Below are 17660 nucleotides of genomic sequence, written 5' to 3' on the forward strand. Positions count from 1 at the left end.
TTGACTTGTGCTGCTTACTTGTCTTGTCTGTGCATCATAATGGATTTAAAATAGGGGGAACAGAGGCTGGGATCAAAAGGGACAGCTGCTGCTTCCACAGCAGTGATTCTCTCAGCCTCTTGCTTTTCGCCCGTGTCACACATTAATAAAGTCATATATCACTGTACGGACTGCATACTCTGCTCCTGTCATTTTGAGATTTGCGCGATAGTTTCCTCAAACCTTCAGTTTGACACTTAACTGACCCAGCTTTTGAATGAAGAATTGGTTTTGGATTACTTTTCCATGATAGAACTCCTTTCACCTTATCTCTCTGAAGACGTTATATTTGAATTTCAGTCTATTCCCGTCTATGATACATCTCTCTGTGGCCCAGTGTGGCTGTCTGTTGATATGTGTTGATGTTGCAGTTTATGACTTTGTCCAGCCTCTTTGTAAACATAATGAAAAAGCAATAAATCAATTTTATCTTTATAGTCTCAGGCAATATGATGTACTCACACTGTCATGGTTGCAAAGCTAAAGTACAACACCATATGCAGAACATGATTTGTTAGAATACTGTACTCTACTGACATTACCCTAAGTGGTAATGTGATAGTTGTTGGATGTGTTGCCCTTGCAATAAAAATGGATCTTATTGTGTATTTTTATGTCAATTTTATAAGATTGTATTGCAATATACATTTTTGGGTTCAGATTTCCTACTGTGTAACAACACTTTCACTGATAAAATGCAGGGAATTGATGGCCAAGTTTTCTCACCTTTTTACAGGCTCTAGCTGACACAACACCATAAGTGAGGTGGTGCAGATTCTGTGTCTCCCTCAAGAAAATTCCAATAATATAAATGCACATTTGCTTTTGTGAAGACTGAACAAATGACTGTAAAGTTCAGTCTCCCTGACAACGAGGTCACCCTGTTGACCATCATTACAAAGTGACTTTCTCATAATTTGTCCCCACATTGCACTTTGCATATATGGAATATGAGCCAGTGCCGTCAATATGTTTCCTGCTTTTTGGCATTCCATCAGCATTATCTACGTGTAATTGTACAATATGAGCCTCTGCTTTTTGTTGCCAGGGGGAAACTACTTGCCCACGCATCTAGGAACACCAGACAGAGAATATAAAATTAATATTTCATCGTGCTCCAGCGCCCGTCAGACAAATTTATGTGGACATCCCGTCAATAAAGGATTGAAAGATTGATGGAATATGATTTCCCTGGGTGGAGCATGAAGCAGATGGTGGGAGTGTTGATACTATTTTTGGTTCTTTCTTTTATTCTATGGGGGAGACATCTGATGCATTGTTGCATGCATCACTCTGGACCGGAAAAATGTAAAGTTTGAAGGGCATAATGTCCCAGTAATGTCAGCATCACACAGTGTGTGTAAAATCACAGCATATATGCATCTGACATAGCTTAATCAAATAACCGATGAAACAAATGTAGCTATGTGTGGAAAAAACACATTTGTAACAGATGAAAATCTGCTCATTTGTTAAAATATGATTTTATATCAATGCAGTAATGTACATTACGAGTAAAGAAATTAATTTCTGCAATCAGATGTGTAGTATCTTATTCTTTAAACTCTAGATCTTCAAATGTTTTGGGGGATACTTTTTTTTTTTAAGTGTGGTTGTGTGAAGCACTTATGAGTAGTACGGTCTTATTTGTAGTGGATGGTGGTCAACATGAATTCAATATACAGAAGCAGGTAGAGAGGCTAATGGACTATATAAGCTAGCAGCAGCTCAAAATGGGGGGCAAGAGAAGAGCAAAGCAACTCAAACCTCATAAACTAATTGTGGATCAAGTGAACACAAAGGGGTGTATTTTTACACCAGTTTACTTCACAAGTCAATCACTAAATTGTGCTTGACTTGACTCTTTCTTTTCTGCTATTTTAAATTTCTACTCTATTGCAATTCAAAGGGAAATATTGGAGCAACTTTCACGACTGTAATTTGATAACTATTTTTACTAGTTACTTTAATAAGGAATAATCTGATATCTTCTGTTCATTCTAGTCAGCATGAATGCTACATAATACTAAATAACACTCATATTATTTCACACAAGCAAAAGCCATTTCTGAAAAAGATAAGTTGTGATGCTGCACTGATTTGCTGTTTACGCTTCCTTTGTGACTATTCTATACGCAACTGAAACATTTAGTAACTGGGAGACTTGTTACATTTCGAGGAACCTGGCATGAATAGCCATTCAATCCAATCCTGCATCTGAGCTGCCAGTTGGCCATTTTTAAAAGATTGCTAAGCAGAAATGATCACATGCTCTGCCTCTGCAAAGATTGTCTTATACCTGCAGATCTGAAGAGGTGTGCACAGAGGATTGCCTGAAGGGCCACAGCCTGCCATGAAATCTGAATGGGCAATCAAAACGTCTCGCTGAAGACAAAGCAAAGATCTAAAGGCCAATTTTTGCATACTTTGGAATGTTCTTTACCACTGAAATAGATCATCTTTAATGAGCTACACTTATTACAAAAAACTATTGATTGCCATTTTGATGAAAAAAACATGAGTCAGTTTCGAACCATGAACTTTAATACATATTCTTGTCACACTCACTTCCTCTCGAGAACCCCAAGTGAGAGTTTGATGGTGATAAATATCACTGCAGCTGTCAATACTATGAACTTGTAACTTTGGATGGGAGATACATAACTGACATTCTAAAGAGACTCGCTGAATGTGAAAGCAAACGCTGCATTCTTTTTAACAGAACAATCCAGAAGCCTGGGAAGCCAAAGATAGAGCGACCACATATTAGCTGTGACAATGACAGATCCAAACAGCCTTCAGTGAATTTGACATTGTCCTATCTTGCCCGATGTGTCTAACTCCTCTTGAACTTTCCTTTCCACTCTTTTGCGGTGAGGAACACAGTGAGCCTGGAGCAGCTCCTGCATGAGTTTGAAGTAATGTTCTTTACCCTGACAGTGACGATAACGGGGCTGGGCTGAGGGTGAAGAGGAAAAAAGAGAAAACCCCAAGCACTCCAAAGAGTTTACTGTGAATTTGAAGGTTAGCTCTGTAGTTGTATGCCAATGTAGGACTGGCATTTGATTCAAGTAGTCATCAAAGCAACTGTAAACAACCAATTCACACCCTGTTTTCTACTGAAAAAACTGACCTTTTCCTGTTCTCCACTCCTTCTCTAAGATATATCTAGCCTAAATCTATTTTTTGTTGATATGCACAATTGACTTTATGGAGTTCGGTGGCAATCTCTCAAATGTATGCCAGTTATATCTGATTTAAATGTTTTGGGTTGTTTTTTAAGTGTAAACCATATTCTAAAAATGTGTGATGCCAATACCACTTCAGAGAAATTCGAAAATGTCAAGTGGCATTTGATGAGATGGAGATCAAGTTCGAGACAGCTGGGTTATCTTGTCTGCACAGAAAAAAACAACATGTCTCTATCTAGTAACACATGAATCTCAAGCCAGCTCAGTGTAATTTCTTCAACATATGGACATTACAGATGGTGATCTGACTGTCTGCAGGGTGTTTTCGAAAGACTATAACTTCTTCAGTGAAATTACATCATTGACGACAATCAGACTTCCAGCCTGAACTCAAGTGTGAATTAAATTTCTAATCAGCAGGTTTTGCATGTAGAGCAAATATTTGCATCACAAGTAGCTGGCACAACATCCTCTGATCAGCTGATTACCATAGTGATGAGAATCTTCAAAGGGAGAAAAAACTTTCTTTTTCCGGGGTTGAACCGAGAGTTATAGGTTATAAGCTGCAATATTGACTGTCTCTGAGGGCATGTTTTGTTCAGCAGCAGGAATATGGGACACTCCGCTGTTGATTATAATGAAGTGGAGAAAAGGCAAAAGCTTACTTTTGGAGGAGGGAAAAAAAGAAGCAGGCACTTTTTGACAGAGCTCATTATCCTCTCCAAAGATGTTTGAGGCTTTAAAAAAGCAGAAAAAGCAGCAAAGACGAGTCAGAGTTGGAATATTTAAAAAGGCTAGAGATTTGTGATGCGATGAACCTCGTACTATAGAGATCCATTTCTTAATTACTCCTCGAGGACAGTCATTTCCCCTGTTTTTCCCCAGCTATAAAACATCCTCCATATGGCACCTCCGGCAAAGGGCATTATTCTGCTCCTCAACAGGCAGGCACCAGGGTGAGCCTATAGCTGTCTGAAATGTGCTGACACCTCACTTCTTGCAACAGCCGGAGGGGTTGGGGTAATGGAAGGAGTGCAGAAGAGTGATTGCTGGGTGCAAAACAAACATCCCCTTTTCCTTTTATTGCAACAGATGCTCTTTTTTATGCCTTTAATAATAAGTTAATATTAATGATCTGACATCTTCTTTATAGGGAGCTTAGGAATAAGGAGGTGCTTTTGGAATAAAGGAGGGAAAGAAAAAGGTTTAGCATGGTCTTCTGCAGTCGTTTTTTGTAGTGTGGGGTTGCTGCCAAACATCTTTCTCTCTCTCTTTCTGATAGTGCTACTCGGCACTGCAGCACTGTAGCAACGGGATGGATCTCACCCTTAATGCGTCTGTGTGTTTGTGCAAGGAGGACAGAAAATGAGAGGGGGAGTCACACAAATGAAAATGAAGTCACAGCATGTCAGGGCGGCCACAACATGCGGCACCGATATTGGGCTAACAAGCATGTTGCAATGCAAGAGAAGGCAGTGAAAACAGGGGGCGGCTTTGACATCCTTCAGAAGATTTTTCAATCTATTAGTTTTGGGTGGATGCTGAAACGGGGTGGCATGTTGCCAATGATGATCTCTTGTCTGCACGTACAGTGTATGTGCCTGTGTGTGTGTGTGTGTGTGTGTGGGAGAAACACTTCATCAGATGTGTCCTTCAAAAGGAAACTAGGTCATTTCTCCGAAGTCCTAACTCCTAATTTTGGAGGCAAAGTTGTAGAAATAGATTAGTTGAAAATGTTTGTTGTGTCTGGCTGTGTACACAGCTACTTTTCTTCTCCAGTAATACACCCAGAACTTTGCTTTTCTTTATCAAACTTGATAGGAAACTATGTCAATGCAGGATTATAGGGAGGTAAAATCCAAAACTGAGCTGATAGACTATGTTTATTCCGCAGTCCTGAATAATGAATTAAATCCCCCACAAAAGTGGTTCTCCTGCTGTATTGAATTAAGTGTGATTGATGCCCATATTGCCACTGAAACAATATGAACCACTCAAACACCAACCCTATCAATTGGTTCTATCAAATATGAACTCAAGTGGTGTAATATAAGATTGGGTCTAGGCTGAGGCGTTTGCTGGATAAGCACTGAGCCGCACTTAAAAAGACACAGGCCATTAAGCTGTGTGCTGGATGTGGTGAATGGGGAAGTTGCTCTGTGACATCACGCTGCCAAAGAGGGATGGCTTAATTAAACTTTCATCCGACAAATATTCAAGCGCGGTTAATGATCGCGAATCACTTAATTCTGCATGAATTATGAATATTAATGAACAGGAGGGAAAGGCAGCAGGATGTGTATATAGAAGTTGGAGCCTAAAGGAAAGATTGGTGTTAAAGAAAGACGCGCCTGGAGACAGCAGTCATTCGCTTTGCAGTTCTGTGAAACACCTCCGGGCAAAAGATCATAATTGGAAGTGTGCTTACACTGTTTGTGTGTGTAGCTCGATTACTGGTGCCTTGTGTAGCTAAATGGTCATATTATAAGACTCTACCCATATGTGACCAGACTACGGGCAGCTGGTTGGCAAGTGCTCACTGGTTTCTGTCCTGCATTGCATTGCTCCTGTTTTTCATGGGTTTTTTTCTTCTTCTTCCTCTATTAATTAAAACAATGTGGTCAAGTCTCATCAAGCATCACAAACATAGCCATATAACACTGACCCAAGTTAATGTCAGTGAGTGTGTAATGTGATTGACATTTGGTAAAATTCATACCGTGGTTTCACATCTATTCTAGGTCCAGCAGGATTTTTGTAAAGTTGCATGATGGCTTCCAGCTTGAGCTTCGCTTGTTTCCAGGCAAATTAAATGGCATAACAGAGTGAGTCAGTGTCTTGGCTCATAAAGATATTCATTAATTAATTTTCACTTTGTCGTATTCAGGGGGGCGAGCACTTAACCGAACTGCCACTGAGCAGCAATTCTGCTAGTTTCTGCTACACATCAAGCTTCGAAGGCTTTATGCATATGTACCAATAGGAAATAATAAGGATTAAAATAGATTTTGTAACACCAAGTAGGGTGTGATCCCTACATCAACCACAGCTTTTTCAGTCAGCTGGATTTTACTAAGGAAAAATTTGAATATTCATGCTTGGACAACAACAACGATGGCTTTATGACATCCAAAGATCCCCTTGCTCTCGAATATTTCCATCCAGCAGGCGACTCAAAGGCCAAATGTTGCTCTTTTGTGGACCATTGACAATTTTTCAGCGACTGTCTTTGTAAATTGGAAAAAGGAAATACCATTGACCAAATAGAGTTATATCACCTCATTATGAATCCATTTAGAGCCCTTTGGAAAGCTGACAATGGGCTGCAGCCTGAAAAGAGAAACATAAAAAAGGGATATTCCAATGACAATAGAATGCAATTTCTCCACATAAAATACCTCAGCTGTTTTTTTTTTCTCCCTGAAATACAGCATAACAACCATTTCACGTGCCCACAGAAATAAAATCCCGAGTAATGTAGTGCTGGTGTAACCAGCATCAGTGGAGCAATGCTGCCACCTACTGCTATTTTTCAGAATCTTCTGAGCTCAGTATACAGTACTTGGAACAGAATAGATATGGTTGGAATATATAGAATTAGTTCTTTCTAAGAGAGTCAATTGATTTTTTTCATACCATAAAATTTGGTTTAAAGACTAAAAGTAAACCTCTTTTATATATTGCTAATTTATTTAATTCAGACGCCGCAGGCAGTAAAATTGATTTTATTCAGATGTAGTGGGTAAGCCAGTCTTTGTCATCCATTTCACCCACTAGTAATGCGCCCCTGAATCCCTTCCAATTGTTGTAAAAATAGGGAAACAAGATCAGGGAGATGCATGGGGTAATGGCAGTATAAGAACCACAAATAGATTCAAGGCTTTGGTAGACTAATAGTGTGCCGCACAGGTGTGGTTTTATGGTTTAGGCTGCGTTTTTACAGCTTACATTGCAGCCTTTCAGCATAATAAATCATAAGCATTTGCAGCAATATCCCTTGCAGCACGTGTTAATAACTATGCGCAACATTTCAGCTTCCAGCAGACATGATGACAGCTGAGACTTTGGTGTTAAACTGCTGAGTTTATTGCCACATGAGTAATATCATGGAAACTTTGACTTGCATGTAATACATCATGCAGATTGCAGGGTGTATAGATTATGTATGGCTTTGCAGCATGACTGCTGCACACAGTCCAATGTTGTCTTCTACATGTTGAATTAAACCAAAAGAATAGTAAATGTTATACGGTCATTGTGTTGTGGCTTGTGTGCTGTCCCCTTTTCTCTCTCTTCCAACTAACCGTGGCAGAATCTGTTAGGTTGCTTCCCAGGCATGAAGGAGAAAATCATTACAAGTCAAATTGATCTAATTAAAATGGAAGACAGACGCCACGGCCCATCTGATTAGGATGGGAGTAAAGCCTCTCATTCTGCTTGCTTGACCTCCACACTCAGAAGCGCTTGGTTCCGGACACTTGAAGCGCCGACCCAATCAGAGCGAGCTTAAAGGTAAGAAAAATACACTTGTATAAAGCACATGTGTGCTTCAGTTGATCAGGAACCTGGGAAGTCACATAAAGTAAAGAATACCTCTTTATTGTCATTTTGCAACATATGGGGTAGTGTGACGACCTCACTAGTCTAATGTCTGAAAAGCTCCTTTCAAACATCTTCATGTACATCACAGCAGCTGACCTTGTTTGCTTCAGGTCTAAATGAGAATTGTTACGATGACTTACCCTTTACACAAAGTATGAACAGCATGCAGTCACATCAACTTCTAGGCAAGGGCACGCAGCCACGGATCTCATGCCTCCTTCCATTTATCTAGTAGTTCCGAAGTCAGGGCTGTGATTGATGTCGCACAGTATTCAACTGCAATCCAGAACAACAACCTGTAAAACAAGAAGTGGGGCTTTCCCACTAACCGGTTTTGTCATTAGCAGCTATTGCCAGCAACACAAATTGATTTCAATACATTATACTTTATTTTGTAATTTTGAGAATGAATAAACAGGTCTAGAGGTAGGACATTAGTGTGTATTCAACTGATTTAATGAGAAGCAATTATCAAAAGTTTGAATTAAAAGTATGCTACAGCTTTCAATGGGAGGAGCAGGCTTATTGGATTTTTTTGGGCAGCACATGGTTGTCAAAATATTCCTGTAAAATTCCTGTAAAAATGTTGTGGATTTGTAAATTTGCCTTTATACCTTTCTCATCTGAGACTGTGAGTACAGTCTGTACAGATGACTTGGTACACATCAATTTGTTGTGACCATGTGGAGTTTTTGAGGGACTTTATTTGCAATGTGCATACAAAAACCTCTCTTTGTAGTTTCTAATCTATTGAGCAATTATGGAAAGAGGTCCTCCAAAGGGACCGAGAAGGCACTTAAGCTATAATAAGAACAACTGTGGTACCGGCTGTTCCCCATGTGCAAATCCTCAGCTGAATGTAATCAGGCGCTAAGATAGAGAAAAACCTGCTGTCCAACCAAGAATTAAACAAAAAAAAGTGGTACCATGGACCTGCACGGGGGTATGGTCGTTAGCTAGAAGATTCCTGGTTCAGATTGACTGGGCCTTGTTTGTAGGTTCTCCCCATGCAAGTATGGGATTTGTCCGGATACTTCGGCTTCTCCACTATCCAAAACAACGCATGTTTAGTTAACTGGAGATTCTAAACGGACCTGAGGAATGAGTATGAGTGTGCATGGCTGTTTGTCTCTTTTAGCAGCTGGTATTCCAGGCACCCCACAACCCTGAACTGGGTAAAGTGGACACTTACACAGTGTAAAATCTGCATTACAAAACTCTAGCGCACTTGTCAGGCTAACAGCGACACAGACTTTATTGATTATGCTGCATTCAATGCACTTTGGAGGTCAGAGGACAAACCTAAACCTTACCAAACAGCAACTGGAAATGTAAAGCATTTGTTGATTGTACAAGGAGATGGATTCAACTCAGGACTTTGATTCTTCAGTCATTCTTGTGAATCCTGACTGGAAGTCTTGTATTAACTTCCCAACATTGTTGGTCATTGACATGCAAGATGCCAACATGTATTTTCTAAGGTGATGCTAAGAGCTCCTGAACCAAGCATCTGACTAGATGGGAGTGAGTCAAAATTTTCTTTTCTTTATGAACCTGGAAAAAAATATGATATGCAACAATAGGTCAACCACTGATGTAAAAAAAACAAATAAATAAGATGAATGATCTCCATTCTGATGCTGAAAAATAAACCCTTACTGATGACTGAAATCTGTCTAGATGTTTTACTTTTCGGGTTGGGTGCATGTTGTCTCACATGTTCATGACTTTTAGAGTGACAAAAGAACAAAAAGTAACGCTTCTGCTATTTCTTCTGGAACATGTCAAAAAGTTTGCCATGAAAAATTCCTAGAATAGTTGACTTTGGACAGTTAGCCTTATACTGCAATTGGAAATTATTCGGTTAAAATTGTCCGAACCCAAGATTGAAGATTAACCAAAAATAATTAATCTTCTGTTTAGAAGGCCTTGTATGCAACATTGAAATATAGGCCAAGGGAAGTCCAAAACTGCACACCTCCACCAAGGATTAATAAAAAAAAAAAAGCCCTGGATACAACTGGGTCCAGGTTGATGTTCGAAATGAATCACTTCTAAGTTAGACTGTGCCACATATCTGGTCACATTGCCATGGAAATTCTTCTTCAGGATTCGCTTAATTGTGAAAAAATAACAATAAGAATTAGATAATCAAGGTATGTATGTTACGAAAAAATACTGGGCATGTATTGGGCATATATAGCCTATATGGTTTACAATTGTTATAAATACGTGGTTGCATTTATCTGAGGACAGTATTTCTGTGTCGTAAAATCCTTGTTGTTCACGACAGCACGTTCGGTCTGACTGAGCCTTTCGCTTTACGTCGACTTACGTCAAAATAGGCCCTCCAGTTGAATGTCGCAGTGTTTTTTACGCTAGTGCTAGTGCTCATATTACTAGGGAAACGTCGCTATCGGCTCAATACAATGGGAATAGAGGACGAGGCTGACCGCACACTCTTCGTAAGAAATTTGGATGCCGGAGTAACGGAGGAGCTCTTGTTTGAGCTGTTTTTACAGGTACTGTTGCCGTTTCTTAGAGCAAGGAAGAGTCTGTTTATAACAGCAGGCCGACGCTAATGCTAACGCACAGCAAGCTTTCTCGTAACAGTGACGCTATCGATTGTAATTTAGGAAGCGGGAGGCTGTGTTTTTTTAAAAAACAAAACAAAAGCCACTTTTCTTTTGCTGTGATACCAGTGCTGGTTGTTCGCTCACTGTCAACAGTTTCGTCAGTGCTTGTGTTACCAGTTACTGGTTGTGTTTGCAGGCTGGACCTCTCGTCAAAACCAAAATCCCAAAAGACTCGGATGGGAAACAGAAAACATTTGGATTTGTCGTGTACAAGCATGAAGTGTCCGTGCCTTACGCTATGAAACTACTCAATGGGACGTCGCTGTATGGGAGAAGCATCCATGTGCAGTTCAGATCGGGTGAGGTCACAAAACGCAGCTCTTCACAACACAAGCGCCAGGGACTTATTAATCTAATGCTTTTCCACCGCTCAGCACAATACTTGCAACATCAATCAATAATATGCTTCATTCCTTTTTTTTGTATCGGTTAAAACTCTGTCATGTTGCAAAAAACGCTGTTTTGTTAGTATGAGCGTGTTGATGGCTTCCTTGCCGGTTGTGCACATAGACCGGGCCACAGCCGTACTCGAGCCTGGTTTCAGAAGGCTTGTGCCTTGTGTCATATTTTTTTATTATGGGATCACATCTGAGCCAATTAGAAACGAACAGAAGTAAGAATTTGACAGAAAAATTCAGAGAATATAAGACATGATTTCAAAATAAAACTTACTTGTGTAATTTTGTAAAGATTTTTTTCTTTTGTCTTTAGTTCCCCCATTCTCCATTTTCATTAACTTTTGCTCCGGCTGCCTTATATACTTTCTTTATCCACCATGCTGGATGATTAGCTGTTGGTGGAAACTGAGAGAGGCTTTGCCCGCTGGCACTAATCCATCTTTATTTTGGCTATCTCACTCAGATGCACATGAACACTGTGGTACCCGTTCTCTCATGTTTTCTAGTAAAAGCAAACTTCAGTTTTAAAGCCTGGCTTTATTTAAAAGTCGAAGCTACGAGGCGTGTAAGTGCAGACAAAATATAAGATCAAAACTAGGATTTGCTCCTCAGATTTACTGCTTGTTTGACTGACTCAAACGGCCCATGTCCACCGCTGCTGCAACCTCTCCGTCTGCGAGGCGGGTGCCACGTGTGAATGTTGTGGCTTTATTTGGCGTCAGCGACCTGTTTTCAGTTGCACTTTGTACTATAAATGTTTTCACTCTTCTCTGTGTCGTCGAGGATTTTACAAACGGGTTTATGCGTTTGTCGTCCATAGCCTGGTTTAAGTAGTGGGTCTAAAAACAAAAGAATCGCACTGAACATCTGTTACAGTTTTTCCCTTTTGTGCGTGTCGACTGTGGGGTTTTTTTTGGCTGCTCTCCTCTGAACTCATCCGTCTAATTTCCTCACCAAACATAGGAAGACATGAACATTTTTGATAGCATGTGCTTGATTTAAATCTGGGAAAACAATGTTCTGCAAGAATGGGATGAGTAACGGATGTAGGTTTTTGGGATGATCCGTGAATTATTTTTCAAAGATTGACCATAATAATAATAATAATAATAACAATCAGTAGGTTGTGCAACTGTTGTAATGCATGACAGTCATTACACATTGGCGGAAGCGCACCGATCTGTTTGCCTGCCAGCCAGCATAAAATGATAATTGAACGCTTTCGCTGCTGCCAAGTACCTAAAATGTGTCAGTGGTGTGAGATTAGATGATATCAGTGAGCAAACAACAGAAACGTTTAAAGGTGGGGTGGTGTTGAATGGCATTCATGCTATCGTCATCAGCTGAAGGAAGTTTTATCGTGTCATCTTTATCTCCTACAATAAATGAAAGATCAAATAAGGCCTCTACTACATAAACCCCTTTCTTTGGAAAAATAATAAAAAAAAATAATAATAACTTTGACTGAAATAGTCATGCGAGGCCATTCTGTGAAATAGTTGTAGTTTGTTACAGTATAAGGCGACGAAAGCATGGGAGGGCCGGTATGTAGGCGCCTGTGTGGTTCTGGTGTGCAGCCGCGATGCTCCGAGGAGCCTGAGACGGCCAGAACTCTAAAGCATCTTGACTTTTTTCCAGTTCTTAACAGATTATCTAAGAACATGGCTGATGTCCTCGCTTTGTTTCTGGTAGTGAAACCGTCAACAGCAGCAAAGTTGTTGGAAAAGGCAATAGTTGACGTTATCTCATATTACCATCATAGATTTGAGGTAGAACTGCCATGGTTATGTCATCTTATCTAACTTCTAATTAACAACAAAAAAAAATGCCATAGACGATAGATATCTATCTATTCTAAGCAATCCACTTCTGAGGTTTTTGGTGTTGGTCATAGAAAACAGATGAAGCAATGTGATGCATGATAAACACACAACACTGTTACTAACAAAGTAAGTGGGGCCGTGTATTGATTTATTTTTTTCCTCTTCACATCCCATCATAGGCAGCAGTCACAGCAGCAGTCCAGGAAACTCGCAGAATTCAAGTCCTGCAAATACCCCAAATCCCCATGGCCAACGGTAAGAATGTCTCAGAAACTTCCTCTGCTCTCCTCATTTTTCTTGGCCAACATTTAAGACCAGCAGTTGGTCTTAAACGTTTTCCGTGGCAGCGGAGAAGAGTCTTGTTGTTGTTGTGTTGGCACTTGATTGATGGCAGCATTTTGTTTTGCTGGGATTTGTTGGAAAACCTGACGCGCAGCGTTGAAGTTGAACTTGTGTGAATAGGATTACTCCCGCCGTGTCAGGCTTGTGAGAAAGGATCCTGGTGAACTGAGCTGCTGCTTTGTGCATGAAATTCCTCACCTACACTTCTGCAACAGTTCTGATTAGATTAACACAGCAGTTTGAGGACTGAAAACTACAGACCGTGTGTTTGGTTTGGTTGAGGACAGTCGCCAGTCAGAATCGGGACTCGCGTTTCCTCCAGCAGGACATTTGCTGACTGCAAATAGGCCTGTAAACTGACTTTGTCTCTTACATGGAGAGCCAACTGTAATCCAAGCACATCTGCTACAGCAAGTTTTAGTTTTTTTCCTCCTGTTCAGACTACCAGATCTGATTATTCAAACTGAAGCTGGGTCGGCAGCATTCCTGCATCATTTAGAACAACCAAAAACCAAAACTCTCAAAGTTTAAGGATGCTAAAAAGGCGGAATAGCATGAGCGTGAGAAATAAGCGTAGCAGAAAGGTCAGAATTTTCTATAGATGTACTATGGTCATGTAGGCTTGTCAACTTTAAATTGTGATTGTTTGAGAGGTTTTGCTCTTCAAAAGCTGTGATTAAATCCCAGTATTATATGACATGATAAAAGCTAATGTTGACTGTTCTCTTGCAGGACTCCAGTCCAGTTCAATTCTCCTCCGTACACTCCTCCACCCCAAATGCAGAGGTCCTTTTCGTCCCCTGAAAACCTGCAGAAGCATGTCACGGTAACATCATCGCTTTACTCCAATGCCAATATGAGAGCGGCTTTGCTTCTGTTCCTCGGCATCAAATCTAACAAATGAAACCTTCCGCTTGTGTTTTCCTTTAGGTGAACAACATGATGTGGCTCCACATGCAGCAGCTTGAGTTGAACGGCGCTTTCTCCAAACCTCTGCGGCGGCAGTCGTCCGTGGGCGGAAATTCCGGCGCCGGCTCAAGGCAACAGGACAATACCGTGTATCGACATCATTCATCCCAGATGGGCGGCGGCAGAAGCCAGCGCTACGGGGACGAGCCGGGCTCCGGCCGCCATCAGCAGCACAGCCACAACCAGGAGCACCAGCACCCCAACGAGAGGAGTGGAAACCGCCACCATGACAGCAGAGGTGGAAACAGACATTATTATGACGAAAGGGGGAGCAACCGCGGCTACCAAGACAGTAGATGGCGGCGATACTGAGTTCTGTGAAGCAATCCTCGGTTCCTCACCCCTTTTTTCTGTGGACAGTTTTCTAAAGGATGTTTGAGTTCTGTTGACATCATCGTGTATACTCAGGTCGTTTGTACACGGTCTCGCCGATTTTGAAGATTTGATAACTCATGCCTTTTTTTTTTTTCTTTTTTTTCGGTTTTTTAAAAAGGTGTTTTTAAATTTGAACACTTTCCTTTCATGTGAGATTTTCCTCACATATATTGCAAACATTTTCAAGGTTGGGATCGCATTCTCGTGAGAGCAAGGACAAAATTCAGACATGACCGGTAGCCACTTTTCCATGAAAAGTTTGGGGGAAAATGGAAAAAAAAAAGAAAGATGTGTATTTAAAAAAAAAAAAAAAAAGAAAGAAAGAAAAACAAATTAAGATGTCGGCCATTTTTATGTTATGCAAGTTGTATTTAAATGGTGCTCAGAATTTGAAAAACTCATCAGGTACTCTTTATGGAAAAAAACGTTTCAGCGACAGATTTCACCAGCAACACCCAGCAGCTGCAACAGGGCCCCGACTTTTCTATTCTTTTTTAGACGTGTAAACCTTGCTCTTCCCAGATATGGGCTGTGTTTCCCTTCTTTTTTTTGTCCTTGGATTTTATTTTTTAAATTCTGGTGTGTAAGACATGCTGTTTTAAAATCGGAACACTTTCACTACTATAAAGCTCTTCCCATTTGATCGCCTCCTTGTCATTCATCCGGCCATGACGCAGCTGCCTGTTGCATCTTCGCTGCTATTTGCAGCTCGTTGTGTATGTGACCAAGCTAACTAAACAGGCTATTGTACGTTGATGCTACATGCTGTAATGCATGCACACATGGGCCTTATCTGCACCTATAAATGGACCGAGTGTAACTAATATGCTTGTGCAGCGGGTCATGAAGTAATCTACAGGTGGCGCCACACACAGCCATTTATTGAATCAATTAAGATGTTAAATATAACTGAGCCACATGAGCGGCTCCTGTGTTTGACCTTTCTGTTTAGGATGCTTTCATGTCCGTACATGGATCCGAGGACAATTCCCCTCAGGTGCTTCGGTTTGTTTGTAACCCAACAGATGTGATCGCAACGGTTTCCCCCCCCTGCCTTTTTTCCTCAGAGTGAATGGAACCTGGTTTTGATAATGTCACAGGATGGGCAAAGAGGCCTGTGGTCCCATCCCGGATTTAACAGCACTTTGAGCCTGCTTTGATTCAGGCTCTCAGCGTTGCCGACCCCAGTCAGTGTCAGACGATCAAATCCCCTAATGTCCGAGTTGAGGTCACGATCTACCCTTCCTAGAGTGCTTATGCCACCGAAAGGGCTCCCGCGTAGTATCGACAGCTATATCCTATGATAAATCTCCCGGTGTCCAAAAGTGAAACTGTATTCGCACCTTTTGAGCTAAGCTCCCCGTGTTGCGTATAATCTAACTGGGGTCTGATTGCGCCCTGATGCTCCCAAATCGCTTTAATTGAGAGTATCCTCTCCTCGGTGTCGGAACGAGGAAGGCCTCCTTGTGCTTCTGGCTGTGGCATAACTCTTTTAATTAGTTGATCTGCCTGGCGTCTCGAGCCCTGGAGCGCGTGGATTAGAGAGGCCACTCGGTAGCCGCTGCTGTGTGGACTTATATAGAAGCGTGTCTCCTGGAATGAGCCACCTCCAAACACCCAGATAGCCTAACCCTCCGTGTCCCGCAACTGAAAAAGAAAACCACAAGCGAGATGATCCCTGCAAGCCGCGATTGTCGGTGCCTCGCGCCGCCTCAGGTTGTTGGGTTCACGGTGCAAAAGAAATGTGGCCCAACTCAGCATCAAGGGTGGTTATTCGACTATTGAACGATGGCGTTTTGTTATTAATTTGAAAAGCTGTAGGTTATCTGTTATTGACAACCTATATTTAAGTTGTCAAAAGTGTGACATGATACTGCAGAGGAGTTTTATTCCTCTGCACTCGATAATTCATCAGCACACCCTGACAGAACTAAAAAAAAACGTAAACGTTCGTTCCTTTCATAAGACTCATGCCAACGTCTAAATTGTAAAAATCCTTCCGATTTTCAAACGAAGGTCTCGTCGGACTGAGCGGCCACACATGAAACATTTTCGTACATTTCTGTAGTAGAAATGCTTTTAAAACGAGAGTTGCAGGATTTCTTCGCCAGGCTAAAGCGCGTGGGAAGACTGTCGAACACGGACACTGAGTGATTTCCTGCCGTTAATGCCAGCCTCCTCAGCTCCTTGCCGACACCTTCACGACGTTTAGATAAGTCCGTTTAAATTAACTGATATTATTTACAAAGAAGAGCTTGAAATCAGCGTTGAGAAAAATATATTTACACACATACACACATATATATACATATATATTGTATATTTGTGTATTTTTGCCAAACAACAAACTTGGAAAAACTAGTTTTTGAGGCGTGCTGTTCAGTAGGACGAAAACAGCTTCATTCGGCCCACGTGAACGCCAGATGTGCGGGCGCGCGCAGCTGCTGATTGATGATAAATTACACCTGCGGCAGTCGTTGCAGGAGTTTTCATGTTAAGTAACCGAAGGCTTCTGTTTCAAACTTCTTATTTTGTGATAATATTAAACCATCATCAGCATTATTCGTATTATTGTTATTATTATTACGATTTTTATTACTGCGATTATTATCAGATAATATGCTACGTTTTATTGTTCTTGTTATTATTAGTAGTAGACTATTAAAAGTTGGCCTTTTAGCGGCTGCTATTTATTAGAAGTTGTGCATCCATTTCATAATATATTCTAGAACGAGACAAGAATGTATGACTGACCAAAATAATTGTCGAGTTTTCAAATCAGCCTGTGATGATAATAATAATAATATTAATAATTCGCCATTGTATAAATGGAAAGGTTAACTTAGCCCAACTGAGTTTAATTATACGCAGCACAAAATCCCAACAAATGTCATCGCAAATGCACTTTGAAGGCACAGTCCACTTCAAACCGATATAATACAGTTCTATCAAATTAATTAAAAGGAATGAAATCCGTCAAATATAAGTTTGATTAAAAAAACAACAATGAAGTAGTCTAACTGAGGAAACTAACAGATCCCACGCGAGATGTTCAGGGGATGTTTTTGACTCTCGAACACGACAACTTTGGTTAAGGAACAAAAGAAAAGAAAAGAAAAAGACCGTTTGGCGGTTCCAAAATGACACTTTTAATTTGAGTCCACTTCAGTCAAGGTTTATCGAATGAACACGTTCTGATGTTGTAGCCTCCATGGTCAAAGCAAACCTGGTCCACGCGACTTTATCGAGGCAGTTTATTCAAATCAAAACTTTTGAAACCAGGAG

The 17660-nt window shown here is 40.8% G+C and overlaps 1 protein-coding gene across 1 annotated transcript; it reads left to right on the forward strand.

Annotated features, from left to right (window-relative positions):
• The first annotated feature begins 10156 nt into the window (after positions 1-10156).
• Positions 10157-15018, forward strand: rbm7 (RNA binding motif protein 7). The gene is made up of 5 exons (XM_072392831.1): positions 10157-10354; positions 10605-10767; positions 12869-12944; positions 13764-13857; positions 13962-15018. The coding sequence occupies exons 1-5, from the start codon at positions 10262-10264 to the stop codon at positions 14310-14312; spliced, it is 777 nt and encodes a 258-aa protein (XP_072248932.1). The 5' UTR covers positions 10157-10261; the 3' UTR covers positions 14313-15018.
• Positions 15019-17660: the final 2642 nt, after the last annotated feature.

This window comes from Leuresthes tenuis, unplaced genomic scaffold (genome assembly GCF_036924035.1).
Source record: "Leuresthes tenuis unplaced genomic scaffold, fLeuTen1.0.hap1 SCAF_9, whole genome shotgun sequence".
Taxonomy (NCBI): Eukaryota; Metazoa; Chordata; class Actinopteri; order Atheriniformes; family Atherinopsidae; genus Leuresthes; species Leuresthes tenuis.

Excerpts from the sequence above, each read along its gene's own strand:
- rbm7 (XM_072392831.1), top strand. The coding sequence starts at position 10,262 with ATGGGAATAGAGGACGAGGCTGACCGCACACTCTTCGTAAGAAATTTG. Across the intron at positions 10,355-10,604 it reads TGTTTGAGCTGTTTTTACAG|GCTGGACCTCTCGTCAAAAC; the intron begins GTACTGTTGCCG and ends TTGTGTTTGCAG. Across the intron at positions 10,768-12,868 it reads CCATGTGCAGTTCAGATCGG|GCAGCAGTCACAGCAGCAGT; the intron begins GTGAGGTCACAA and ends ATCCCATCATAG.